Raw genomic sequence first — 26,356 nt, 5'->3', positions numbered from 1 at the left:
TACTTATATATGTTCATGAATTTCACTTCACAAATTAAGAGGCCACTGCAGGTAGTGGCAGCATTACCACAGTCTAGAACTGCTTGAAAGGGCCCTCAGCTGAAGGATCCTGACGTTAGAATCAATAGTCTTGGAAACTTGACCCTTTTGGGGAATACTTTAACAAAATTAGGTGGAATTAACACAGGCCACACAAATTAGTATTTTGAGGATCGGCTGCTGTACGCAGGTTAAAATGCGCTATTGAATATAAACCATGTTCTTAAAAAGCAAGGAGAAGAAAAAAGGAGACAATACTGCCAACACTGATCGAATTTGTTGACATTTAATGTTGATCGAAACCGTGTGTGCTTGAGAGTCACTATCTGTAATTCATGGATCTCGGCAAGTGCTGATGCATATAAATGACCCAACAAAACTAGAGAAGAACGATATTTAATTACGGCTGCATTTCTTGCACGCATTCACAAACAAATCACTTACCACTTAACCTACTTGACTTACAAATATCCCTCCTCAGAACCCCAAGACCCTGTTAGCACTCTCCACCGCCTCTTTTTCCCCATCACTACCCAAACCCTTCATCTCCAGCCCCTCAAGACCAAACGCCCTCTTTCCCGCTCCGACCAGAACATCTTCCGTAGGCCGATCCACATGCCCCGACTCCCCCGCGCCGCCCGGGAAATCCGGACCCGGCGTGCCCCGTCTAAACGCCTCCCGCTGCCGGACCATGTACTCAGCATTCAGTTCCGTAATGGGACACACGGGGATATACATGACACTTGAGTCTGCTTTTCCACTGTGTACTTTGTCGACTGCATGAATTGCTGCATTCGTTAGCCATGAGTTACTGCGAGGGAAAAAAGAGAGAGGACTTACTGTCGCAGTGCCATGCTACAAAGTCGCCAGGTCGTATCTCAGGGACATGAACCATGGTCTTGTCCAACTCCAAGTGAGGATGCAACTCATCCGTCAACTCTTGCCCTGTTCCTGGCGTCGCACCCTGCAACTCACTATCCATCTCCCCTCCCATAAACTCCCAATTATCCACACCCAAAAAGTCACTCGCGGCCATATTCTTTGCGCGGAAGAAGGGCCGGAGTAAAACATATGCCATGGACAACTTCACGAGCGGGTTCACCAGTAACGTCCCCTCGCCAGGCTTCGTGTGACTCATGCTCATCCAACCCTGCCACATTCTAAACATCGAACACGCACCTAGTCCCTCGTAGAGGTTGTTCACAGCGTGCACTCGGCCGCTCGCATCCCATGGATCATACTCGTTCCATTTGCCAGCTAATACAGCATCGTACACACCTCCGCGGCCGTATCCTTCTTCTTCCCATCGCTCCACACTCCCACCGTCGATGTGTGGACCGAGAGCGAATGAGGCGTCACCTGGTTGGCGGATGCGGAGTCTGTCGGCATAACTGAAGGGTTGGGAGAGGGAGATGGGAGTGGAGGGGTTGGAGCAGTGCCAGAGGAGGGACATGAGACGTTGTTGGACGTGGAGGAAGTTGGGATGGGAACGGGCTTTGAGTTGAGGGGCGGACCAGTAAAGTTCGTAGACTTGAGGATCGTGAGGGGGGAATGCTGTAGTATTCATGTTAGTAACTCGTATTGTAAGTGTGTTTAAAGGAAGTATACCTCTTGTAGAAGGGTTCTTGCGAACATAATCCTCAACTTCACCCTTCCAAGCCCTAGCCTCATCCTCAGGAACAACACCTTTGACGACGACAACACCTCTTTTTCTAATCTCTTCTTTCAGACCTTCAGCACTCCGTTCGAACTCGTCGTACTTGATCTGTGGAATGACACTCGGGCCCTTGCTGGCAACGACATCATTCTCCCTGCGAAGTTCACGCAGCAACGACTTCCAACTTTTCTCAATCTGGTCTTCTCGACCTCTTACAAGATCAAGTTTTCTCAAGCGAAAGCGATCTGGAAGAGGTTCTCTTTGAGCACCGGAGAGAGAAGTGAATGCGTCGGAGATGTCACCTTCTTTCTTGGCTGCAGCTGCAGCAACGGCCATATGTCGCTTTAGACCTAGACTGGCAGGACTAGAAGTCTTGCATCTCGCTAGTGAAGCACGCAGCATTTTGTATAGAATTTTGATGAGTAATGGAAGAGGAATTACAATACAAGTAGATAATGAGAATGAATTAAATTGCTGACCCCTCGGTATAATGTCACATCTTACTTATACTCTTCGTCATGACCAGGGAGAGTGCGGTCCTACCCCATTGGGAAAGTCCGCTCATGAGAGAAATGTTTAATTGATCACCCCAGTTTCGGAGAATTTCCAAGTTTTTGCTCTGGCTCGCTTGCTTGCTCGCTACTGTACGACATTCTCTTGGCGCTGTACAACATCTGTCACGAAGGAACCTTGGTCTGCTTCAGTGATCGAGCCCAACTCGACTCCTCCTGGTATATCCTCAACATCTGTCGGTGGACTTTGTATTACAGGTACGATGAATAGATAAATATTGTGTTTAACAATACCATATCTTCACGAGTGTTTAATCATATGGACGTGGCTGACAGCCTCAAACCCCGCTCGATCGTGATCGCTTCACCACCAAGTGACTGATCAACTGACAACATAGACAGACGCACATATAGCAACACTGGCCGCCAATACTCAATCATTCATATCAATTCAACAGCATCGGAAAACAGTTACAGTAGCAAATAAATACCCAAGTCAATTCCCCTCGAATAAATGCTTCCATTCCCATTCACGCCCCTTCATAGCAAGTTAAATACAAGAATACCTTACCCTTATCGGTATTTTATGCAAGATACATATATAAACAAACAACTCCCAAACACTAAGACAAGAAAAAAGAAAACACCCTGGCTCCATCTATGATTAATTCCTCTCTTTTTTCATTCATGGCTTCAATTCCATCACCTTGTCCCCCAACTCCTACGCTTATGTTGCTTTTCCTATCAATCAATATCCCCCAAAGCTCTCTTCATCCGTTCCTTCAAGTCCCTGTTCTCCATCTCCAACCCGCCTAGTCTCTGCCTAGCTGCGTGCCGATCCTGGTTCCGTCCTTCTCGCTCCATCTTGAGCTTGTACTCCATATCGCGAAGGCGGAAGAGCCATCTATTGTCGTTGGCGCCACCGTTGCTGTTCTCTTCGTTCAGTGCCGTCATATCTCGTAGACCAAGGCCACCAGCAGAGGAACCTGGTAGAGCGGTCGTCGTGTGTGCTCTTGTCATTGTGGAGGAACGTGATTTGGAACGGCTGCTGCGTTGTTCGCCTGGACCGCGGGGTACAGAGGGTGATGGCGAGTGGGGGACGAGAGCGTCAGAGCTTTCCCTCGACGAGTGTGCTGCGCGCGCTCGCACGTCGTTAGCTGTGCGAAGAGTCGCGTTTTCGACCTTGAGTTGGCGATACGCCTCTTCCAGGCGGTTGTAACGAGAATCGTGACTTAGCGATCCACCAGACGAGATGGAGTTTCTAACCATTGTCTCCAGTCGATCCAGCTTCTTAGTCCGCACTTCGAGATTGCTCTCCAGAGTCTGATACTCACGGTGCAGGTCTCGCTCCACAGACTTAATGCGGGTTTCGAAAGATGCAACCATGTTCTCAATGGACTTGACAGCAGCCAGTAGGTTCTTGGTGAAACTAGGCAATCGGTTGGCAATGACCTCAACCGATGGCAGGACCTGGCGGTCAATGAGTGAGTTGCCGTGAACCCATTCTCTGCCACACAGATGGCTAAGCTTGTGCCACAGTTGCAGCAACAGCTCATTGCGCTCCTGCAATTGATCGCGGGCTGTTTGTTCAAGTACAGCGATTCTCCTGCGGTCCTGACTCTTGTTGGTCTCCAGCTCAGCGATGCGAAGATCTTGGCTACTCGCAGTGCGGGTGAGATGTTGGTGTGACTTTTGAAACGTGTCGTACTGCGACTTGGTGTTTCGGTGAGCGATGCGCTCCTTTTCGAGCAACTCGGAAAGTTTGCGGCTCTCCAGAGCATGCGACTCGAGTAGAGAGTCGCGCTGCTTGATGATGCGATCCTTCTCGACCAGCGCTGCCTTGCTGGCGTCAAGGTCACGAATTGTGTTCTCAAGCTCACGTTGTAGCTTAGCGATAGACTGCACAATATTAGCAAATATCCTTCTCCAACCACAAAACAACATACCTTGAGAAGCGAAGATCGGGTACCGTTGAGATCACCCAGAGCTTCACGAAGGTTATTCTCCAGCTCCATCAGCCTCTCCTTCCACTCCGTCGCCTCAACCTCCCTTGATGTCAGTTGCTTACGCAGACGACGAGCCTCGTCCTTGGCCGCCGATGCCTCTCTGTTGAGCTCGTTGACAAACTGCTGCACCTCTTCCTTCTCTTGATCTGCCACAATCTCGCGCTGGTGCCGCTCTTGCTGGAGACGGTTCTCCAACTCCTTGACTCGTTCCTTTTCATCGTGAATGCTCTGCTCAGCGCTAGCAACAGCAGCCTCGAGGTCTCCGATTCGTATCTTGTCCGTCTCCTGCTCTTCCCGTAAGAATGCAATCTCTCCCTGAGAGGATTCCTGCTGGACAGAGAGCCGTTGGTTCTTATCGTTGGATTCCATAAGCTTCTGCTCCAAATCCTCGAGCTCCTTGTTAGATGAGTCCAATTCCTGCTCGAGCTGCTGGATTCGTCGTAGCTTGTTCTCCTGGTCGTCTTCAAGTCGTATCAAGGCCTCGCTCATCTTGCGCATCTCTTCCTGCAAGGCGTCAAAGTTTTCTGAGCGGTCTTGGAGATCAGCTTGCACCCGCTGCATCTCTTCGGCTTGTTGATCGGCCTCTGCTTCCAACGCATCAATCTCCTCTTGGGCCTCCTTCCTTAACGACTCGAACTCGTTCTCCATTTCGCTTTGTTCGCGGAGAGCCTCGTCGCGTTCAGATTGTAGGGCCACCAGATCGTTCATGGCGTTGTTGAGATCCTCTTGGAGTGTCAGCGCCGCATCTTCAGCTTGTCGTTTGCCATCCACGGCTGTCTCAAAGTCCTCCATACAAATCTCAAGCTCGCGCTGCAACTCTTGATTCTGCAGCTTGACCTCGCTGATCTTGTCGCGCATCTCTGCCATTCTATTTTCAAGCTCCTCCCGCTCGACGTCCTCGTCAATCTGCGTCTGTGTCTTGAAACTTCCGCGTGATTGAGGCCTGTCGCGACCGCCGACCTGCGAAGCCGATCGCTCAAGGAGACTGTCAATGGTTGAGGGAGCTGGCCGACCTCGTCGCTGAGCCATCTTGAGATCCTCAATCTCCTGGTAGAGGCGCTCCTTCTCGCGGTTCCTCGACGTCAGCATAGATGTCTGCGCACCAACCTCACGTCTGAGTTCGGCGTTCTCATGACGGAGTTGCTCGCTCTCTCGGCGTAGTTCATCAACCAGGGTAGTAGCCTGGCTGAAGTTGCCGTTTGAGCTTTCCATATCGCCAGAGAGACCAGAAATGGGGCGTCCTGGTGACATATTGCCATCCCGGTGCTTCTTAGTGATGTTATAAATGTTTGTCGTGTGGTGCATGCCTCCCTGTCCACCAGACAAGTCCTGCTTCATCTTAAACACCTCCTCTCGAAGCCTCTTGTTTTCGTCGTCGGCCTGTTCTCTACGGGCAGTCTCTTGTTCGAGAAGATCTTTCCACACATCGGCCTCTTCTTGTCGGTCCATGTTTTCACTATTTCTTTCGCCCATCGATCTGACAATGTCTGTAAACTTGCGCCTCTCATTCTCCTTGATTAGGCTTTCCGACCGTAGCCGCTCAATCTCGGTAGCGTATTCTTCAACCCGTTCACGAAGGAAAATAAGCTCTTCCTCCCGTTCTTGAGCTTCCTCTTCTCCTCGAGCGGTTTGATCTGTCGATGATGTACCACTGTGGGCCGTGCTTGGTCGCTCCCCTTCGTCCCTGACTTGCTTTTCCAACTCTTTGACCCTTCTTCGTAGAACCTTATTGTCTCGTTGTAGCACTGCAAGACCAGTCTTGAGGTCAACATTTTCCGAAATCATTTCTTTGATACCCTCTTCCGATAGCTTGTCAAGGCGATCGCTCAAGAACATAACTTTGAGTTTGAGATCGAAGTTCTCTTTTGACAGTCTTTCGATTGTGCTGCTCTGCTCCTTCAGGGTCAGGTTCCTACCAGACCGAGCTGTATTCACCGAGGCGCCCATGGCAATCGAGGGAGGTTTTTGAGGAGTTTCCAGGCCGCCCTTGAACTTGTACTCCTTAGCCAAAGATTCCGGGACCTGGACGTTCCTAACATGTCGTGCGATAACGGTATCTGTGGGAGCTGTGGTGAACCCTTCCTTAGAGGGTCTTGGTGTTGAGAGCACATCTTGTGTTCGCCGTCGTTGGGGACTTTCGACTTCGGGCAAGGGCTCGAGTTGCGGTAGCGAATTATCAGTATAGTCCTCGGCGCCAAAAGCTGACCCAACGCTGCCCATGCTTCCTATACTGATAGACCGTAACATCGGGTTGCTTGGGTTCCGCAGCATGCCCATGGCTGGAACTGCGCCCCCAGATTGGAGAGCGTAATCAGCGCCGAGTCCGACGGTCATGTCACTACCTTCGTTGGATTCGGGATTGGTCGCGAATGAAGATGTAGACGACCGCTGACTTCCAAAACGGCTGCGCAAGTACTTAGGTCGGCGGCTTCGTGAGGATTGTCCAGAAGTGTTTCCAATATCAGCCTGTTCGGATTGCGAATGTGTTGTCGATATGGAGGCGTCGTTATCGCCAGCACTAGACACTTGTGAGCTCTCCTGTTCGGTGTCCTGATTCTCGGTATCGTCATAGGTTGCGCTTTGGTCCTGCGTTCGCTGACTTGCCATGCTAACAGCACGCGAAATGGTCCTCCTAGTGGCCGCAGCAGTCGGTGAAGAAGAAAAGTTTTCGAATCCAGAAGTGTTTGCAGACGAGGTCGTCACATCGTGGTCATCTTCGTATTCTTGCTCCGGTAGCTGCTGCGGTTGCTGTCGCTGCTGGATTGGCTGAGGAGCAGGCTTTTTCGTGGGCGAGTCGAACTGAAAGGTGTCGTCGATGCCTCCCTGTTGGTTCGTGTGAGCGGTGGGAATAGGCGATAATGCGGGCAGAAAGCTAGACTCCACGTCTCCCAAGTGGCGCCTAACGTCCTCCTCGGTTAATGAATCGTCGTGGGCACGGGTCAGATCGACAGAGATGGGGTCAAAGTAGCTGTTGTCAGGGGCTGAACGACCAGGACGATGCAGCAAAGACTCCTGCTGGGTTGTAGGGGGATTATTGTTGGAGCTTTTCCGGTTCAAGGATTTTGCATGTGTATCGTCAATGTTTATAGCAATATCGTGGGGAGATGGCGCTGCGATAGAGTCGGTTTGGTCTTGTTCTTCTTCTTCTTCTTGAGCTTGCAAAGTATCACCAATGGTGTCGTCTGTTAGGTCTGATGTCTCAGCGCCCTCGGGATAGTCATCTCTGTGTGAGACGCGATGGGCCGTCTGTGGACGCGAACCGTCGTTGCTATTGTTGGTTTGGATCGGGGTCAAAGGCGGGCTGCTGTGGCCTAGGCCTAAGCTGTGGTCTTGCTCATCGTTGGCCATGATGCATTGCGGCGACCGCGGATGCGTGCGATGCGATGCGATGCGTGGCTGTCTGTGGTTGGTGATGTCAAAGAAATACAGTGGATGTCAACCCATGGAAGGGAGGGAAAATGGAAATAGAAATGGAAATGGCCGGGTATTGGATTGGATCTTGCCCGGGTCCCCTGCTGGTCTGGACTCTACTGAATGTTATGGTTATTTGGGCGTCACCTCCCACTAAACGGCAAAACCTGACAGGACCCGACTGCACTAAATTGGGTATCGGGCGCTGGACGCCGTTGAATGGTTGGTTGAATCCGCCAGTAAGATGTTCTCGTTCACTCTCGAAGGGTGGTTAGCGGCAGAGGGGAAAGCGGGGCTTCCTCGTGGCTTGAGTTTGGTTCAAGGCTGGTTGCTGGGGACAACGATTGCTAACAAAGAGCAAGTCTATGATTCGGATATCATTGATTATCGTAATTGAGTTTGAGTAAGAAATTTCTATTCTTCTCAACTGAATTGAACGTTAGAACTACAATAGTATTTGTGGAGGCCAAAGGTTTCAGGTTGATAGCGTCAGCATGAAAAGCTAAAACGTCCTACGAACCGGTTCTACAACATGAGACGTGCCAGTATGAGATCTGGGGTAGGTTCTCCAGCTGAGAAAGGATCCAGTATTCGTAAACGAGCAAATGCATCATTCTCAGGTGCAAGGTACATCGTAGAAAGTACTTTTGTGGGTTTACTCCAAGAGATTATCGCCATCACTCCAACTCCAACAATCACTCATTCACATGCTAATAAACACAGCGTCACTCATCAAGCTCATTCATCATGTGGATCAATAATTATGTCATATTAATTCATACTAGCTCTTTATCGCTTTTGAGAGCATCCATCCATTTATCTCATTACAAGTTATTTCTCTCCTTAGTTGGAGATCTTGGGGTCGACCTTGTTGCTGTACATTACCAGTTAGCCATGGATCTTTTGTAAGTTTAAACCATTTACTCATGCATCACTTACCCAGTCTGCTTTTCGTACATGTTGCGACCAGCGTCGGTGATCTTCTCCTGGTTATCGGCGGAGATGTTGTAGCCAGACTTTTTGCTGACGGCAGAGAAAGCTGGTCGAGTCAGTACATTGATCAAAGCGATATAAGATGGAAGAGAGTATCATACCCTTGTCGACGTAGTCCTGGCTCTGGGCGCCGCCGTTGTTGTTGTTGCTGCTGGAAGCACCCTCCTTGTTACCACTGACAGCGTTCTTGATGAAATCCATTGTGAAGGTAGTGAGGTAAAGAGAAAAAGATCTGGTTTGTAGTGTAGCGTAGTGTAGTGTAGAGTAGAGTTGTTGATGTAGATGTTGATGATGAATAGCAATCTAGAGCAGCAGCACTCGCTCTTCTTATACTTTTCAGCAACCGATCTAAGAATAGTCCAAACCTACCAACTTGGTCCAAGATCATTCAGAAATGGTGGAATAATCCGCAGATCCCCTCAATTTCCTGCCAACCCTCTTTCGTCATCCCACACTCTACAGGGGGCACAAGCTACGTCACTCTAGACCCTGAACTACCAGATACCAACTCTTCCCTCCCATCTTACTCTACCGAACGGCACGTCAATCCCGGGAATCTCGGCAGACCCGGTCTCTGGGCTTCCATCATTCCCGTTTCAGCATTTCAACTTTACAACTTTTCCTAATTCTTGTTCTTGGTTTCTTGGTCAGAAAGCTTCGATGATTGTCACCATGATACTATAGCTCCACTTGAAGCTAAGGTGGGGAACAAAGACTTGTTGGTTCTAGGCCTTGACCATGGAAGCTGAAGTACAGAAGCTAGCGACACCGCCGTGCTAAGGGAGCTGAATTAACTGCGCTTGCAGGGACGGTCTTGCAGCTAGAGAAATTGCCGCAGCTTGTGATTCAAAGACTAAACAAGAACAAGAAAGGTGCCATGCAACGTAAGCCCGTTATCGAAGAAGCTCAAAAGCTGTGAGGGAGCCAACTCGACACCAATGCAGCTTCTTATCGTACCTACGCAGAGTATCAAGTGAACAAGGCAGCATATCATCGTGAGTGCAAGGGCAAGTAAAGTGACCGGGTTTATCTTATATGAATAGTAACTCTGTATTACCAAACTAGTCATCGAATCCTGTCTATACAGTCCAATTATGCAAATCATGCCCGTACATGCACTCTTGTTTTGTTCAATCATTAACAACTCCGTCCAAATGCAAACCCTATCCTCTCATATTAAACCGTTCAACTCCTTGGCTCAATAGCCATGCATCATTATTTCGTTATAAAAAGCAAACGTTCAGTTAATGTGTACAATTAATGCTGAAGCCTGAGCCTTCTCTGCTATATCAGGATCCTCGACCCTACAGTCAAAAGTGCAAATATAACAGAGAAGTCACAGGCTTCAGGTTAGAGTCAAAAGAAACGAAATAATATAACTCGTGCTGGCTTATGAGTTGACAAACACCTGGTAGGCCATGATCATAACCCAGATGAAGAAGACGGTTCCCGTTAGAGCCATGGCAAAAACAAGCTGCCAAGATTGACCTGCACCTATTAGCATGAAATCGTCGACAGAACAGAGTGATAAAGACATACAGATACTTCGCTGCTGGAGCCACGCCATAGTAGCTTCGCTCGTGCCCTTGGGATTTTGTCCAAAAACTTGTACATCGCAAACACTCTGGATAGACCCATCAGGTCCAAACAGTTGTATCGCAACCACAACAAGTCCAACAAGCCACAGTACAAAGAACATGAAGCCACCAACCATGACTATGGCGGGGAGTAATCGTCGTTGGCTAATGAGCCAGAAAATGCCGAGGATGAAGAGGATCGAGAGGGAGCCGACGGTGATAAAGTAGGGGAAGTACCTGCAATATGTTAGTATTTTATCATCGAAGAGTGACTGCTGGGTGGTCGTACCAAGGAATGCCGAGTTCCAGTTGACTCTGGATCTGGATAAATGTCGCAAAAACTCCAATAATACTTGTCGATGCTAGGAGGATCACGAAGATCCAAAAGTTCAGCTGTAGAGGCGGCCAGTTGTACGTTCGCACATGTGTAGAAGGAGGAGGACCGTCGTAGGTCATCGAAGTTCTGGTATGGCTTGTTCCAGTCCATCCCGTCGTTCCAGTCATTCCTGTAGTTCCGGTCCATCCTGTTGTCCCGGTCAAACCGGTAAGTGTTGATTTGGCGACCATGATTGCGGATTTGATCGACCAGGTATGCAGACGTGAATCTGCAGTTTGATCTGCTTCTTTCGGTAACCGAGAATTCAACGGAGTCGTTCCCTTGGTCGCTTATCGGACGCGTTACTTGCTAACGCTCCTTTCTTGCGTTGACTCTTCAAAAGACTGCCACGTCGCCAGCAGTCCCGCCGATCGCGGCACGTATTAATCGCCCTGTAGATTTGAAGTGACTTGCAGAGAAGGATGGTCGAGATGGGATGCCTCAGAAAGCGGATTCTGCGTCGATGCCTCACGTTTCGCTTCGTCGATTGGAGAGTGGTTTTTCGCGTCGTGTTTAGTGGAAGATCTGGGGGTGGAGATTCTGATGCGTTGGCCAGGTACACTGCCAAAAGAAGATGTGACGTCGGGCGTCGAATACGCCAAGAGGAATTGAATTGAGGCCTTTTGCACGAGATGAGGGAATGATGTCGTATTAGGTGTCAGTTTAGATGTCAATTTAGGTGTTGAACATTAACTGTCGAATTATGTCGTAAAATTAATAATGGTGGACGATGCTGAGTCTTGGCCACAGCAACGTCTTGTCCAACGTTGGCGTTGAGAGATAAATGTGGAAAAAGCAAAGAAGGAATAAATTGAAAAAGGACAAAAGTCAATAGACAAGGAATATTCTCACGCCAGAGAGTTCATCCAATCGATGAGCCCATGTGAAATTACTCCCAATGCATTTTTGGTGAGGCTTTCGTGAGGAGGTTGGGTGCGTGGCTGGGAACACGACAGAACAGGGGCCAGTGACACTGCAATAGCTTTTGAATGGATACACGTCAAAAAGTAACGGATCCAGCCCAGCCTTCGAGATGCCTTCTTTATGATTGATCGATCAAAAGATCGGAATTAATCTGCAGTACTCGAGAGATCGTGGTTTCAATTGTCTTTAGGTGCCGAATTGGCTCATTGTATTAGACTTCACATGAAACAAGTACTCCCGAGGAAAGAAGACATTTATTTCGAGAGTGATCTCGCAGTCCGCTTATATAGATGCATGGTAAATACTGGCCCAATCAATCATTCATTCAACTCAAGGATATCATCAATCTTCCGTCCTCAAATACAGATAGTACTCCACATCAATGCATTTGTCCCAATCATCATGCCTTTTCCAGAATCGCAAAATAAAACGCTGTCCCATATGTTTATAGAAGGGTCTCACCCAGCGCGCAGCGCACAAGTGAACATCCAGCGTGGATTGTGTTCTGCTCGGCTTGCTTGGTATCAGCCAGGTGAGGGTTCACCTCGACCAGGTCAATGGCAACAAGGTTACCCGTCTCGTGAACACTCTCGCAGATAAAGTCGCCTTCACGGAGAGTAAGACCGCCTCTAACGGGTGTACCGGTGCTGGGAGCCCACATAGGGTCGAGGGCATCAACATCGAAGGACAGGTGGATAGGAGTGTCGTTGCCGATGTGAGCAAGGGCCATCTCGACGACGCGGCCAATACCGTGGCTGTAAATTAAAAGTCAGTAAATATCATGAACGGAAGCACAGAGATACATACCGGTCGACATCGTGCATGCTGAATGCCTTGATGCCGTGTTCACGGAGGATCTTCTTCTCGCCAATGTCGACGGATCGAAGACCAATGTACACCAGCTTCTTAACGCTCAGACGCATATCATCCTCGAGCCAGCCAAAATACTCCTCCTTCTCCTCCTTGGCCAGACCGGTCAAGAAGGCAACAGGCATACCATGGATGTTACCACTGTCACTGCTCTCAGGAGTGTTGATGTCGGCGTGCGCATCAACCCAGATAACAGCGATCTCGCGGTTCAGACGCTCCCGGGTAGCCTTGGCAGTTCCGGCGATAGTACCAATGGCAATGCTGTGGTCACCGCCGAGGGTGAGAGTCATGCGCCCCTCGCGTGAGTGCTCATAGGTGTGCGAGGCGATCTTGCGAGTCACCGCAGATGCGTGGCGGGGCTTCTTCATACCGCGGAAGTCAGGGTCTGACTCGGGGATCAGATCCTCGAACTGCTGGACCTTCTCGTCACCAAAGAGCTTGTAGCCGAGCTCATCGCGGATCTCAGTGAGAAGACCGGACTGGATGAGAGCAGCAGGGCCAATATCGACACCAGCTTTGGGCTGGCCGCCTGAGAAACCGACAGCAACGACGCCGACCTCATCTGGCTTGGAGAGGAAGCGGCTGTTGACAAGACCAGTGTTCATTTTGGCGGTTTGGTGTAAGTGAAGCGGCGGAAAGTGGGGGAGTAAGAGATGACGTAGATTTACGATAAGAGATAAGAGAACAGAAAGTGAAGAAGAGAAGAGATTGATAAAAGATGAAGAGGAGAGAAAGATCAAAGGAAAGTTTGAGAAGAATAAGCCTCCATTTTGTATTTGGCCGTTAATGGCACTGGCCGTTCATCTTTCTCGGCGTCTTTTGACCTTCTCGATAGGCTGCAATCGGCCGGTCCCCGTACCTGAGAGCGGAATACGATGGATAAGGTACAGTAATAGCGTCGGCTTTTCGGTTGCAAGCGGGCGGGGGTTTCTCTTACATACAAAATACCTACCAAAGTCAAACTTAACTCGACTACTACCGTATCAATAAGAGAGGTCCATGTCATGAGTTGCTCTCTTTGTCAACAACAACTTGGAGATGGAGATGGTGGTCATCAGACAACCCAGTCACTTGACAAAAGTAGTTTAGATTCAACACCCTTTGGTTGGCTGTCAACAACCAAGAGATAGCGCAGTCCCACTGATCTGGGTCCTGGGGTTTTCTGTTACGCATCCAATCCATTCAATTTGCCCTATTTTGCTTTCCCTTTCACCAAAATGCCAGCCCCAAACGGCAGCTCAGCTCGTTTCCCCCTCCACTTATGGTCAAGTGCCGGCTGTCAACCGTCCTATGTTTTTTGCCATGTGAAGTTGTACAGAACATGTCTATAAAACAATCCATCTCGCTCTCTTTCGTGTATAGACCTCAACGGCCGCCTACTTGCAAAAAGCGTGGGATGACCGTCTCAAACCGCAGATAACCCTCTTTTCATCTTAGGTAATGTTAGGTAATGGCAAACAGCCATCACTCTCTCCGACTCTTGTCCATGGTCATGCTCATGGGTGACGACGGCACTCCTTACCCCTAAGTTACTAGCTGTGTTTTCCTCGCTGGATCCTCGGAGCCAACGGGCATAAGAGTCGCGGGTCTGCCTTCCCCTAAGTTACTAGCTGTCGCTGCAACCTACCCCTAAGTTACTAGCTTTATATATTGCCAACCCGCCTATGTTCAGGTTTCTGGGTCTTTTTGTGAAAAGTGTCCCACGCTGTGACGCCCGCAGCGAAAAGCCAGCTTTTCTGTTATCTTTTGTTTCTGTTGTTTTACCAAATATGAATTCAGTTGGGCCGAGATGACCCGTCGAGATGGATCAGCACGAAACCTACATTCCTCACCGAATATTTTCGCCGACAGGCATTCCCTTGTCATGTCTCTTGGAATCTTGGAATCTTCCAAAACTACACGTTGCGTACCATGGGATAGCCCAGCAGTTCGTTTTCTTTACTCACTAGCCGGTTTATTTCCTATGAGCTGGGGAAAGGCTCCGGAGCCGCAACTCTGAACCCCACCAGTGCTATTCTCTCAGAATCTATCGAGAAAGAGGGCTTCAAATAGTCACACTCACACAATTCCTTCGTTTGCTTCAAAATAAGAAACCTACAGCGAGCAAATCTCGAGACTGGGGTCATGAAATAAACAGGCGCATAGGCTTGGCAGTACAGGCATGACCTCCAGTCTGACAAAACACGGATCTCGAGACGGATAAGGCAGGTCACAAAGACATTGTGTTTATGGCAATTGTTGGCGAAACTGACAGCTCGCTTTGTTGCACAAAAATGCGAAAAGAAAATTGACAATTTGGGCAATGTCATAAGCGGATGGTTGCAGTTGTTAACATTAGGGTAGGACAAGCTTCGAGGTCATGAGAGCAAGTCTTCGCAACGTTTTCCTTTACTTGTTTTGTTCAACGACAAATCGAGTATCCGTTGGCTTATCAGATCATGCCGGAAAAGTCACACTCCATCTGTCAAACTACTCACATCTCGAGTTTTCTTAACCCCGACCTATCTCGACAGTATTTCGGTTGTCCCCTACAGTGTCAAAGCCATGATCAACGTCTCAGTTGAGTCAGTACAGTGTCCAAACGTCAGCTGACTAGAATAGCAGAGCAGCTCGTATTGAGATCTTAACGTAATCGCGCCACGGATTTTAGATCTCGCCTCTGTTTCGGAACGGCTAAACGGACGGGTTCTCCACTGCAAAAGCTTATCATGTTAAACCCTGAGAGTGTTCGAGACCTTGAGAAGATCATTTTTCGTTGAGGAATGGTCTGGATTGCGAGACAGATATTGACAATCGTCACTAGTAGTTGCTTTGTTTGTTTCTTGTCCCACCATCGACGAGGATGCCAAGCTGTCAGTTTGCATGTCACAACAAATGTGAGTCGTGCAAGGATCTGTGGTTTATCCGTGTCCCCTGTGTCTGTACTCTGTCAACAGACCAGACTTGTTACGGGTAGGGTATTTGCTTTGCGCGGGATACTTGGGTATCTGGTGAAACAAATCATGGCGATTGTGCTTGACAACCATTCATACAAACCTACCACTGCGGGAATTAAATGTGAACCGCCGTCTATCGTTTACATTTCCAACCAGGGAGAGGCTTGCAGACAATCGTTATGTTAATTAAATGCGATATCCATCACTGCGAAGATCTCATTCAACATCCATGATTGCATCTAATTGTTCAAAACGAGATGGACTAGGCTTAGCAGCCACACCACTCAAGTAATTACCCCCTTAGAGTCAAGTATGTATCTGCGCCGCCGGGAACAGGAGGAGAGTGCATCTGTCAAGTTATTTATGGCTCACGACTAAATCTATTCGAGACAAGAGAAATGATCCTCCCGTCTTGGCCAGAGATTGAAACAATTTGTGTCTATTTTAGAGTCGATGTTCAAAGGCACACTCACTTCAGTTTGAAGTCGACTTGACTGACGCTATTGTTTCCAGTGGACTATGCTGTACCTTGCATGGGGCAAGATACGTCGCTTGTGGGACAGAACGTTGGATTGCGGATTCGATAATTAGAGTAGAAGCAAGGCACAATATTCGGCGTAATTACTCCCTGCCGCCAGAGTGAATGAGTACAGAGTACATTGCGCAAAATATATCTGTGAGAGAGTCAATGTGGTAAACTAGGACCACCAGTCTTGAAACAAGACCTTAATTGTTAGCCAAGACTTTTCTACTTGCTTTGTCCAAAGCTTACTTTGAGCTTGAGCTTGATTGTGATCCCTGTAATCTGTAACCCATCTGACACGCGTCCCCTCATGGGATATTCCAAGGAAAATAGTGTCTCAGAATTGAAGTGGTAGAGGACACTGTGCCCTTTTACTCGATCCGGTCTTTCTCCCTTGACTTTGTCTCTCGACAACTGTCATAGGACAAGAATATCTGTCATAGGGAAACTTATTCTTCAACGGTTAAAACGTTGATCAGAAACGCCTCTTGTCACACAAAAGAAATACAGTGCAACTGTTGTAAACGCAATCAAGTTGACGCGTGGAAAGTGTCTGATCGGCCCCTGATTGTCCCCAATTCCCAACTCTAAGCGGCTACGTCCCCTGTAGAAGGACCCCGTTAGCAGGGCCCATGCCCCACCGATCAAGGCCTTTTCTCCAAAATCGCCCGCCCTGGGCATTTTGCAGCCCCTGAGAGAGTACTTTACCTCTCACCAGTTGGCGGCGATCAAGAATGTATTGTCCGGCAGCTAAATTGGTGATCCCACATTTTAGGTTGTGCTAGTCTGAACCTGGAGCTGTTTTGTGCCTGTAACTGCAACTGGATGTTTAGTCTATAATTTTGATATGATGGACAAAGTCTAGTTCTAGCAAATCTTTGAGCAGCTCCTCCTTCTTCTGTTCGACCTACCAACGTTACGACTCATGCTTTCCATCTCTCCCTGTTTAATAAATCTCCTCCTTATCAAACCTCACCTTCACCTTCTTTCCTCTCTCTACTAACTTCCTGTGGGAAAATCATCGATTCTCGATCTCTTCTTTTTTTCTCTTGACCCCCTTTATTTGACAATCCTTGTCTGTCCGTTCTCTATTACCTCTCTAACCCACTCTCCCCACGTTTTACCCTTCCCAGCATCGCACCTACAGTACAGCAAAACGACAGCTCGACATTATCTTTTGCTTGCGAACAACACACGACAAGGACAATTTAATCATGTGGTGAAGAAGCGAACTTTTATTAATTATATCGAAACGTCTTTTTCTTTTCTTCGCGAGTTTCATCACATACAGTTATCGTCTTTGGAACGACTTTCTGCCCCGCGATCGACCGAATTCGTCACCTCGCCCTCGATTCGAAAAACTTGGCCGCGCATACGTATTCTGTCGCTGGCGTCAGAATTCCCTCTTGCGCTGCGCCGTGATTCTGGCACATAGTATCGAATAATAATCACGCCGACGATATGCCCAAGATGCTTGCGCCTGGGTTCAGGACACGGCGCACCTCCTCCTTCATCCGATTCGGCGCCCTTGCTACTCTCCTTGTCTTTGCTTTCTGGAGTTTTACCAGTCGCGCTCCCACGCCGCAACTTCTTCCTCTCCACAAGTCCCAACAACAGCCTTCCGATAGCTCGAACTCAATTCCTCCTCCTCCTAAAAAGGCAGTGCAACAACCTGTACGTCAAAGAGAACAGATGCCCCTTAAGTATGCTACTTGCTAACTGTCGTGAAGTTAGCAAATGACAAACCTGTACAGGGCCCTCACCCAATTGACAAGCTCATACATGATGGTGGAAAGCGACACAAGGAGCAGCTCGCCAGGGAGTCGCATACTCTAGAAGATGCTGCGCAAGCTTATCGCAAGCGTCGTGGACGTCATCCGCCTCCAGGTTTCGATAAATGGTTTGATTTTGCCAAGCAGCACAACGCTGTTGTCGTTGAAGAATTCTGGGATCAAGTTTACCATGATATCGACCCCTTTTGGGGTGTTCCTCAGCCTGTGATTCGCAAGGAGGCGTACAGCTTTGAGATGTCGATTCACATTCGAAACGGCAAAGCCAATTCCACGAGTGATTGGTTCTGGACGCTGATTTGGCTCGACATGATTCGTTCGATTGAACACATGGTTCCGGACTTGGATATGCCACTGAACGCCATGGACGAGCCTCGCCTTGTCGTGCCTTGGGAGGATATCAATGGCTATATGACAAAGGGAGCGGAATCGCGCAAACTTTGGTCAGCTAAGGAAGTAGTCTCGGATTTTCAGAAGCTACCCACAGCTGGACGACATGATAGGAACGTCAGAATTCCGTTCAAACGATGGGAGAAGACCAGTACGCGCCTTTCAAACAGCCTCATGATTTAACATTGCTAACATGCTACAGGTCCTTATTGGCCCATTGCCAGTCGAGGATGCCCACCCGATAGTCCAGCCCGCCAGGCCCCTTTGAAGGATTCCTTTAACGAAAACCCGAACATCGATATGTCGAACGCCGAACCGCACTCCTACGCTGGCTTTGTGTCCAACTTTACCCAATCGAGCGAGATCTGTCACCAGCCCGATCTTCAAGGTCTTAATGGACTCTTGATCAACCCTATTTCTGTATCGTCCACCAAGATCCTGTTTCCCATGTTTGGCGGTTCCAAGCTTGCCATCAATAACGAGATTCTCCTCCCTCCTCCGATCTACTGGCAGGCGGAAGAACGATTCACAGGTGGCGAGGACAATATTCAATGGCACGACAAGGGCAGCACTGTGGTGTGGAGAGGTGTTGCGACTGGAGGAAAGAACAAGCCAGAGAACTGGCGCGGGTTCCATCGTCATCGTTTTGTCTCGATGCTCAATTCTACAAAGCTTACAGCAGCGGAAAAGGGCACTGCGAAGCCAGAGAACTTTGTCCTTCCATCAGAGCAGTACCATCTCCAAGCACAAGCTCAAGGACGACTTGGCGACTGGGTCGGCGAGTGGTCCGATGCCGGCTTCGTTGATCTCATGTGCTCGCCCAGCGAAGACGAGGGCAGATGCTGGTACACAGACCACTACTTTGCAAAGGTCGACGGAATGGACATGCACGAGCAGTTCGCCTACAAGTACGTCCCCGATATCGACGGGAACTCCTTCTCAGGCCGCTATCTCGGCTTCCTTAACTCGACCTCCCTTCCCATAAAGGCTACCCTCTTTCGCGAGTGGCACGACAGCAGACTTGTACCTTGGGTGCACTTCGTCCCTATGGACAACCGTTTCCAGGACTTTTATGGCATCATGGAATACTTCCGTGGCTACGCTGACACTGCCGGCCACGACAAGGCTGCCGAAAAGATTGCGAATGCCGGCAAGGAGTGGGCGAACAAGGTGTTGAGAAAGGAGGATATGCAGATTTACGTCCTGAGACTACTTCTCGAGTACGGACGTGTCATTGCAGACGATAGAGATAAAATGGGCTGGGTAGACGACGCTCTAAAGGATCCTGCCATCGAAAAGACATGGGAGAGTTTCAACTTGTGAAGAGACAACAAGACAAGTGTGTTAACATCATTTCGGAGTTTGGCCTTGATTTAAGGGTGGGCGATGGCGTTACGGTGTGCGATATTTATCTGTGATGATGGCATGTCGACAGTCTACGGACTCTCTCGACCGGCGAGATTGAGCGGAGGCATTTCAAAGTACATATAGAACTACACAATGGGCATGCATGAACAGCAAGTGCCAAGTAAAAGACGTCATACTTGGTGGGAATCTGAACTATTTGCCTTCATTACATCAATCAGCCCATAATGATTGAAACGTCTTGCCATAAAACTCCGTATTATACTTTTAGTACAAATCCTTATTTATGCAATTGACTCCTTTTATTTAAAATTGACTTACCCCCATTGGACTTACCCCCATTGCGCCAGATTTGGTTGCATCATCCTCTTCCGTGGGAACGGCGGCAAAGTCGTACTCGTCCATTAAACGTCCTACAAGAGTTGTGTAGCTGGGAGCAAAGGGCCATTCGAGCCAAGCCTTGATAATATCCGCCCAGTGCTGCTCTGTGACGCATCTTGCGGCCAACGCTCCGTGCTTCGTTAGGGGTGAGCCTCCCTGCGCTGGGTCGTAGATGGAAGCCACACCAGCTGCTTGGTCACCGAAACCAGGCCACAGACCGTCCATCGCAGCGGGGACGGGGAGAAGCATGTGCTGCCACCAGTAGCGCAGCATGGTATCTGATATGGTGCCGTTGCGGGCAGTAGGGCCGTGCTGGCGAATGTATGGGTTCATGGCTTTGGGTTGGAGATCGAGAAGAGCGCCGGGCATTCTGGGGAAGAATTCCTCGGGGCGCGTGGCGAGCGGTTCGAAGGGGCGACGATCCCAGAACAGAGTGGGTTCTTCTTGTTTCCAAAGCTGGTAGTTATCACGAACCATTGCCCATTCTTTCCGTGTGTTCTTCTTGATGTTATCGAGACGCTGATCGAAAGCCTTTTCGGCGGCGGCGAGCTTAGACGGGGATTTAGAGCCCATCTTCATGATGCGATCGCGCTCTTGCAAAAGTTCGAGGTAGAGTGCTGAGTCCGCGAGGTCGTACTTTTGACGGAAGCGCAACGCTTTGAGACGCTCGGATGGCGACTCTTTCCTAGAGCTTGCAAAGAGTTCCTCGGCATTTGCGAGCTCTTGGCGGAAAGGTCGGCTATGAATTGGGCGCTCAACACCCGCGAGAGGTCGACCTGCGTACTCACGGTTTTCGGTGAGGTTCTTGTAGACGGCTGTTTCACGGCCAGAGGGCATGGTAAGGCCAGCTTTCTTCATGCGATCGAGCGTGCGATATCCGGATTCCATGTTGATCCACTCATCGCGGAGTTCGAAACGGTCTTCAACCTCGGTGTCATGGCCTGCGATTTCGTGGAGCCATTCGAGGGCGAGTTCGGCTTCGAAAGCGCTGCGTTTGCGACGGATTGCGCTTCGTGGGAGGAGTCTGCGCTTGCCGTCGTCGGAGATCCAGATGAGCATGCGCACAAGACCGTATTGTTGGAAGAGCGAGGCGGTGCGGATACTGGACATGAGCTGGTATAGAACCATTGTACTAACGCATTCGAACATCTGGTACTTCTTAGGTGGGCAGTAACATAGGTTGATGCTGACGAGTAATGTATCGTTGCGTTCTGGTTCGGCGGCAGGATCGCGGATTTTTTGTTTGACGACGCTTCCGAGAACTTCTTGAAGTTCTTTCCAGAGGATACCTGCCTTGGGTACGACTTCGACGTTTGGTTTGTCTAGGAAATCGCCGAGGAAGGGCTTGTAGGCTGCGATATCTGGTTCCATAAGGATGTGTTTTCGAGGCTGGACGAGTTCGTGGAGAGTCTTGCTCCAGACGCCGGCGCCGGGGTTTATATCGACAAGATCGCAACCGCGATGGCGTTCGAGGGAAGGACCGATATAATTGGCGACATCGTCTAAACAATTGATGAGCTATGAAGTCACTTGGATTGCGAATAGACAAACTCACCACAAAGGTCTTGGCTAACGATACTAACGCGATGTCTATCACCAAGTGTACTCTTCTTTCCCTGAGATGTAGGGGTCCAAATCCCCGTGTCCTTGAGCTTCTGTGCTAATTCATTACCTGCTTTGAGCTGATCATTCACGAGTCGTCTTGAGGCGAGGCAGCGTAGTTGGGGTTTGATGGGTGCCGTCGTGCGCCGGAACGGCCGCACAAGAGTCGACCGTGCATGTTGCCTAGCGACAAACATTTGGGTATGCAGAGTTAGCTATATTTCGACCGTTCAACGGTCATCAAAAGTGGGTGAAATGATGGCATGCTGGATGGAAGATGGGAATTTCTAAGTTTTGCCGCGATTGACCGCTGAGATTAGATGGATAAGATAAGATCAAGCTGGGATGTGAGGCGGGGGTTTAATGAGCAGATAGGCTGTAGAATTAATGACCTGGGTTATTGTCTGCTACTGCAATACCTGAGTTTTGCTTTATGATATTTTGTATCTCATAATACTTGACTGTATGGCGAGAGCTTTATACATACTTTGAGAGCAGGTAATTCAAATAAGTTAGGTATCAAGTAATCACGTCTAGCTCTTAAGGTTAGAGCTTGGATGTACCACTAACATCCATTGAGTCGTCTTCCAACAATCCGCCAAGCACTTGAACATAAGTTTCTTTTTCAAGATATCACTTGGCCTCTTACAGGAGACCATGCAAGCATTATTGTTGTAATAGCAGTGCATTCAAACAATTACAACCTCAAAATGTCCAAGAGATATCTCCTACCCTACGTCAATCGATTAAGCATGACATGCTATGAAGGGTGGCATTGAAGTCAGTTTAAATAGTAATACTAACAACTTATATATCAACATTTCTTCCACTCATTTCCACACCAGGATGCCCAAGCTACAAGATAAATAAAACTCCACGAGACGCCGCCATGCTGTAAGAGACAATTCTGGAAACTCGCTGCCTCCCAATACCTCTCCACCCTATGTATCTACGACAAGTGACTGCTGTAACTCGATTCATGTCTTCATCATGCACCTTCGCTACCAAACTCGTTGGTCCACTCGATCTGCCTTGCAATGTCGTCTTTGGATACAGTTGGATGCGAGTCGTCGAGAGCCATCTCAAAGTCCTTTAGCTGCACGTCTGGTGCCATTAGTTCCTCCGATGAAACGTCGTCGTATGTCATTTCAATCTTTTCTGGGTCGCCAGGCGAGCAAGGCGTCAACATGCGCTTTCCATCTTTCATAACCTGGAATTGTTAGTAGAGGTTAATGTACACGAATAAGTCAAACTTACAGCCTTGAAGTGGGTGGCCTGTAGAATCTTTCGGACAGGCCTCATCAGGGCAGATTGGACAACGTTGGCGATATCACTACCAGACATTCCATCCGATTTGGCAGCGAGAATGTTGTAATCGCTCGCCACGAGAGCAGTATCGGTGTCGCCAATAGCCAGCTTAAACATGCGTGCGCGACCATTAATGTCGGGAAGACCAATATGCACACGACGCTGGAAACGTCGTCGAATAGCAGCATCGAGTTGCCAGGGAATATTAGTAGCTCCCAGAACTAAAATACCCTTGCTGTCGTTGCCCACACCGTCCATTTGAACCAGGATCTCGGTCTTTATACGACGTGAAGCCTCGGACTCGCCTTCACCACGGGGACCGCACAGGGCATCGATCTCGTCGATGAAGATAACCGAAGGCTTATTTTCGCGCGCCATAGAAAAGAGGGCCTTGACCAACCTGCGCAAGACAGTGGTTAGATACAGCATGTCACTAATCGCTGCGGGGAAAACTCACCTTTCACTTTCACCCATCCATTTGCTGACCAGATCGGAACTGCTGATACTGAAAAAGGTACTGTTTGCTTCTGTCGCAACAGCCTTGGCGAGGTAACTTTTACCTGTACCTGGAGGACCGTACAGCAGAATACCTTTCCACGCCTGTCGTTTACCCTGGAACAGACTGGGGAATTTGATGGGCAGCACAACAGCCTCCTTTAATGTCTCCTTGGCACCCTCAAGACCAGCAATGTCCTCCCACCGCACGTTGGGCCTCTCTTGAAGAATAGCACCCGACAATGCGTTGCGCAACTTTTTGTTATCGTCGTCCTCACCCGCTGGAGGCTTGCCTTTGCTAGTGGAGGCACCGTTAGCGCCCATAGCAGCCTTTCCGTTTCCATTTGAGCTGGCATCATTCTCGCTGGCGAGGAATTGCTTGAGCTTCTCTGCGCGGTCGAGGTAGGTGGCCATCTTCTCCTGCATGGTCACTTTGAGAGCCTTGTTCTTTTCCCACTTGAGCGCCTTGACCCAGAGTTCCATGGAGGACATGTAGAGGTCAAAGGCCTTTTGGTACTCCTTGTTGTGGTCGGCCGTGATGGCCTTTTGCACCTCTGCGATGGCGCGGTCGCGAAAGTTGGTCGACATGGTGACGTTGGTCGATCGAAGAGAGACGTGGGGGAGGGGGTTTTGTTGAAACGTCGGTGGGTGAAGGTATCGTCGGGTCTTGTGCAACTCCCCAGCGGGATAAGGAGATGACAAAGGCTGAGAATCGAGGAGTGGCCGTCACTTGTAAAGGGTCAAGTCGCTATCGAGATGGAGGGTTTGGTTGAGGCAACAGTCAATTGCGCTGGACGGGCTGTACAGTACTGGGACTGATTGGCGGGGAAACATGGCCCAGATCCATATGGACCTCAAATGATGCTTATAGCGGGGCAGAGAGGGGCTGCACAACTTTACTGTATCGTCTCTCGATGACTTGGCAGTTTAGACGATAACTGAAAGGAGAATTACTAGGACGGTTCAAAATAGGCAGAAACATTTCTACCTGCTTAGCTATATTTTACCATATTTTACACTATCACTCGTCACCTTCTTAACACCATGTCTGATCCTCAAGCCCAGCTCCAGGCCCTGTCTGATGACTTCCAGAAGCTTCAAGGCGGTATGTTGAATTCCATCTTTGAGTGAGCCAAAGACACGTGCTAATGCGAAAAACAGAACTCCAGAACGCCATCGAGTCGCGACAAAAGCTTGAAGGTCAGAAGCAGGAGAATGTTGGTGTGAAACAGGTTGGTCATCTTGACATAAGCACTACAATTAAACCGTTTTCTAACCCAAATCCAGGAGTTTGAACGCCTACAAGAGGGCGAGACCATCTACAAGCTTTCTGGTCCCGTGCTACTCAAGCAGGACAAGTTTGAGGCCGAGAACACAGTTAAGGGCCGTCTAGACTACATTGGTAGTGAAATGTGAGTGTCATTCCTTCTTCCAAGGGTTGTACCCTTGTCTGACTGACCCGATTTAGCAACCGACTAGAAGACACAATCAAGGAAACTCAAGGGAAGCTCGAGAGGAAGAGGTCAGAGATCATTCAGCTTCAACAAAGCGCCCAAGCAGCTGCTCAAGGCAAGGGCAAGGAAGCATCCAAGTGATTTCACAAAAAGAGAGAGAGACCAGAGTGGATTAACAAAAAAATAGACCATGAGTTGAGTTATATTTCTACAAAAAACATTGATGAAGATAATGCAAATTAGACAAATACCTGGCACTTTATAAATGCCGCGCTAAATGATACCAATGGGAGAGAGTCTTCCGGTACTCGTCCAAAACGCCAGTCGTGATTCGTGAAGTGATCTAGTTGATCGTCATGATGCTGAAACCCCAGGGAACGCCCATGTTCTTGTGTTCCAGAGCGGCACTGGGTGAGAACATGAAATCTTGCTTGTCGTCAGCGGCAATGGGCTGAGGTATCGCGGCGTCTTCATCGGCGTCCATGGTAGTGAGGATGGCCTCAGCGATGTCGCTCTTCTTCGCACAATCCTCAAACACGCTATCGCCCTCGATGAGGCTTTGCATCAAAGCTCGCTGATCGCTCTCGGTGAACAATTGGGCCTCGCGGTTGAGAACGCCATAGTTAACCTTCTCGCCCGTCTGCGCTAGACGCTGGAAGATGATGGTGAAGGCAGCAATGGCCTGGGCCACAATGCGAGCCTTTTGTTTTGAGCTGAGGTTTGCAAAAAACTCGGATGTCTCCTGTTCTAGAAGCAGTTGTGTGTTTGTGTCGAAGATGGATTGGAGGATACGGTGGAGGATGTTGCGACAGTTCAGGTCAAGGTCGGCGCAGACGTCGAGCTCAAAGACTGATGAGATACTGCGGAGGATGCTGGAGAGGGCGTCGAGAGGGTTGAGGTCGCTGGGGAGATTGACGTGCCCTTGATCAATGGTAAAGATCTTGACGGCAGTGTTTACGGCGGCTGTGCATGTCAGTTTGTTGATCTATAGGGTGTGTTGGTGCTACATACATCCGCGGGCAGCGTTGACATCGAAGGACTTGACCTCAACAGCGGAAACGGTGGAGTTGTTCTTGATGGTATCCATGGTGTTGTAAGTGAGGTAGAAGGGTATGACGAGTTAAGTGTTTGATGAAGTATGATGAAGTACAATGAACTCAGAACGAATTGAGACTGTATTTATAAATGTGAGATTGAATTCTAAATAACTTAGGCACGAGACTTGGGGGAGGGCTAGCTTTTGAACTTGGTCGCCCCTTGGAAAAACTTTACTTAGATGCCTAACTTGTTGAGGATCCGACATATCCTGGCAACCTCATAATAAGGTCTTCATGGCCACACCGTGGTCAATGCCCCCTTACCTGAGGTGAGGTGTCATGGGCGTGGATAGATGGGCCGATGACCGTGGGACCATTGGGGGGCCTCTTTCACCGTGGGATGACCGACTAGGTGTAGTGGCGGTGATTCAATGCGACACGATCATGATCATGATCATGATGACCCCAGTCCAAGACTTTGTTTTGGGATGTTAAGATGCACATCTCTTGGTACTCACACCTTAACAGTCATGACTAGATCCCGTTGCCAAGTTTGGAGGCTAGGCGTAAGATAGAAATCTGCATCTACCGTCGGTCCTAAATTTCCCGTCTTGTTGTATTTCCTGTTGTGGTAGTCTCATTAGGGATTGCGATCCGAGTTCCCCGAACCCAACATCAAGCTTCCATACATGGATGATGGGTGCATTTCC

General features: G+C 49.1%; 10 protein-coding genes across 10 annotated transcripts; 2 read left to right on the top strand and 8 right to left on the bottom strand.

Annotated features, from left to right (window-relative positions):
- Nucleotides 1-254: 254 nt before the first annotated feature.
- EDB82DRAFT_542023 (uncharacterized protein) lies at nt 255-2,157 on the bottom strand. Its single transcript, XM_025725392.2, has 3 exons — nt 1,648-2,157; nt 880-1,593; nt 255-827 (listed from the first exon to the last, which is right to left on the bottom strand). The coding sequence occupies exons 1-3, from the start codon at nt 2,096-2,098 to the stop codon at nt 517-519; spliced, it is 1,476 nt and encodes a 491-aa protein (XP_025593995.1). The 5' UTR covers nt 2,099-2,157; the 3' UTR covers nt 255-516.
- A 498-nt stretch (nt 2,158-2,655) lies between these two features.
- EDB82DRAFT_352477 (uncharacterized protein) lies at nt 2,656-7,766 on the bottom strand. The gene is made up of 2 exons (XM_025725391.2): nt 4,155-7,766; nt 2,656-4,107 (listed from the first exon to the last, which is right to left on the bottom strand). Exons 1-2 carry the CDS (start codon nt 7,560-7,562, stop codon nt 2,953-2,955), a joined length of 4,563 nt encoding a protein of 1,520 aa, XP_025593994.1. The 5' UTR covers nt 7,563-7,766; the 3' UTR covers nt 2,656-2,952.
- Nucleotides 7,767-8,333: 567 nt separating this feature from the next.
- Nucleotides 8,334-9,012, bottom strand: EDB82DRAFT_542021 (uncharacterized protein). Its single transcript, XM_025725390.2, has 3 exons — nt 8,720-9,012; nt 8,565-8,664; nt 8,334-8,499 (listed from the first exon to the last, which is right to left on the bottom strand). The coding sequence occupies exons 1-3, from the start codon at nt 8,817-8,819 to the stop codon at nt 8,469-8,471; spliced, it is 231 nt and encodes a 76-aa protein (XP_025593993.1). The 5' UTR covers nt 8,820-9,012; the 3' UTR covers nt 8,334-8,468.
- Nucleotides 9,013-9,882: 870 nt separating this feature from the next.
- Nucleotides 9,883-10,877, bottom strand: EDB82DRAFT_352371 (uncharacterized protein). The gene is made up of 3 exons (XM_025725388.2): nt 10,485-10,877; nt 10,158-10,432; nt 9,883-10,106 (listed from the first exon to the last, which is right to left on the bottom strand). Exons 1-3 carry the CDS (start codon nt 10,760-10,762, stop codon nt 10,009-10,011), a joined length of 651 nt encoding a protein of 216 aa, XP_025593992.1. The 5' UTR covers nt 10,763-10,877; the 3' UTR covers nt 9,883-10,008.
- A 687-nt stretch (nt 10,878-11,564) lies between these two features.
- Nucleotides 11,565-13,060, bottom strand: EDB82DRAFT_352424 (uncharacterized protein). The gene is made up of 2 exons (XM_025725387.2): nt 12,303-13,060; nt 11,565-12,250 (listed from the first exon to the last, which is right to left on the bottom strand). Exons 1-2 carry the CDS (start codon nt 12,968-12,970, stop codon nt 11,941-11,943), a joined length of 978 nt encoding a protein of 325 aa, XP_025593991.1. The 5' UTR covers nt 12,971-13,060; the 3' UTR covers nt 11,565-11,940.
- Nucleotides 13,061-17,294: 4,234 nt separating this feature from the next.
- EDB82DRAFT_562754 (uncharacterized protein) lies at nt 17,295-19,501 on the top strand (the record flags this gene model as incomplete). The annotated part of the gene is made up of 3 exons (XM_065609769.1): nt 17,295-17,498; nt 17,579-18,155; nt 18,207-19,501. The coding sequence occupies 3 exons, from the start codon at nt 17,295-17,297 to the stop codon at nt 19,325-19,327; spliced, it is 1,902 nt and encodes a 633-aa protein (XP_065463552.1). The 3' UTR covers nt 19,328-19,501.
- EDB82DRAFT_352343 (uncharacterized protein) lies at nt 19,502-21,651 on the bottom strand. Its single transcript, XM_065607532.1, has 2 exons — nt 21,306-21,651; nt 19,502-21,252 (listed from the first exon to the last, which is right to left on the bottom strand). The coding sequence occupies exons 1-2, from the start codon at nt 21,547-21,549 to the stop codon at nt 19,676-19,678; spliced, it is 1,821 nt and encodes a 606-aa protein (XP_065463551.1). The 5' UTR covers nt 21,550-21,651; the 3' UTR covers nt 19,502-19,675.
- Nucleotides 21,652-22,229: 578 nt separating this feature from the next.
- EDB82DRAFT_352274 (P-loop containing nucleoside triphosphate hydrolase protein) lies at nt 22,230-23,981 on the bottom strand. Its single transcript, XM_025725384.2, has 3 exons — nt 23,118-23,981; nt 22,610-23,060; nt 22,230-22,562 (listed from the first exon to the last, which is right to left on the bottom strand). Exons 1-3 carry the CDS (start codon nt 23,741-23,743, stop codon nt 22,341-22,343), a joined length of 1,299 nt encoding a protein of 432 aa, XP_025593988.1. The 5' UTR covers nt 23,744-23,981; the 3' UTR covers nt 22,230-22,340.
- Nucleotide 23,982: 1 nt separating this feature from the next.
- Nucleotides 23,983-24,858, top strand: EDB82DRAFT_352265 (Prefoldin). Its single transcript, XM_025725383.2, has 4 exons — nt 23,983-24,260; nt 24,317-24,387; nt 24,443-24,567; nt 24,624-24,858. The coding sequence occupies exons 1-4, from the start codon at nt 24,200-24,202 to the stop codon at nt 24,748-24,750; spliced, it is 384 nt and encodes a 127-aa protein (XP_025593987.1). The 5' UTR covers nt 23,983-24,199; the 3' UTR covers nt 24,751-24,858.
- On the bottom strand, nt 24,777-25,889 carry EDB82DRAFT_517684 (uncharacterized protein). Its single transcript, XM_025725382.2, has 2 exons — nt 25,621-25,889; nt 24,777-25,572 (listed from the first exon to the last, which is right to left on the bottom strand). The coding sequence occupies exons 1-2, from the start codon at nt 25,694-25,696 to the stop codon at nt 24,953-24,955; spliced, it is 696 nt and encodes a 231-aa protein (XP_025593986.1). The 5' UTR covers nt 25,697-25,889; the 3' UTR covers nt 24,777-24,952.
- Between the last annotated feature and the right edge of the window lie 467 nt (nt 25,890-26,356).

The sequence above is a fragment of the Fusarium venenatum genome (assembly GCF_020744135.1).
Source record: "Fusarium venenatum strain MPI-CAGE-CH-0201 chromosome Unknown EDB82scaffold_4, whole genome shotgun sequence".
NCBI classification, from domain to species: domain Eukaryota; kingdom Fungi; phylum Ascomycota; class Sordariomycetes; order Hypocreales; family Nectriaceae; genus Fusarium; species Fusarium venenatum.
Note: the sequence above shows the minus strand (reverse complement) of the source record. Positions and strands in the feature narration are given on the sequence as shown.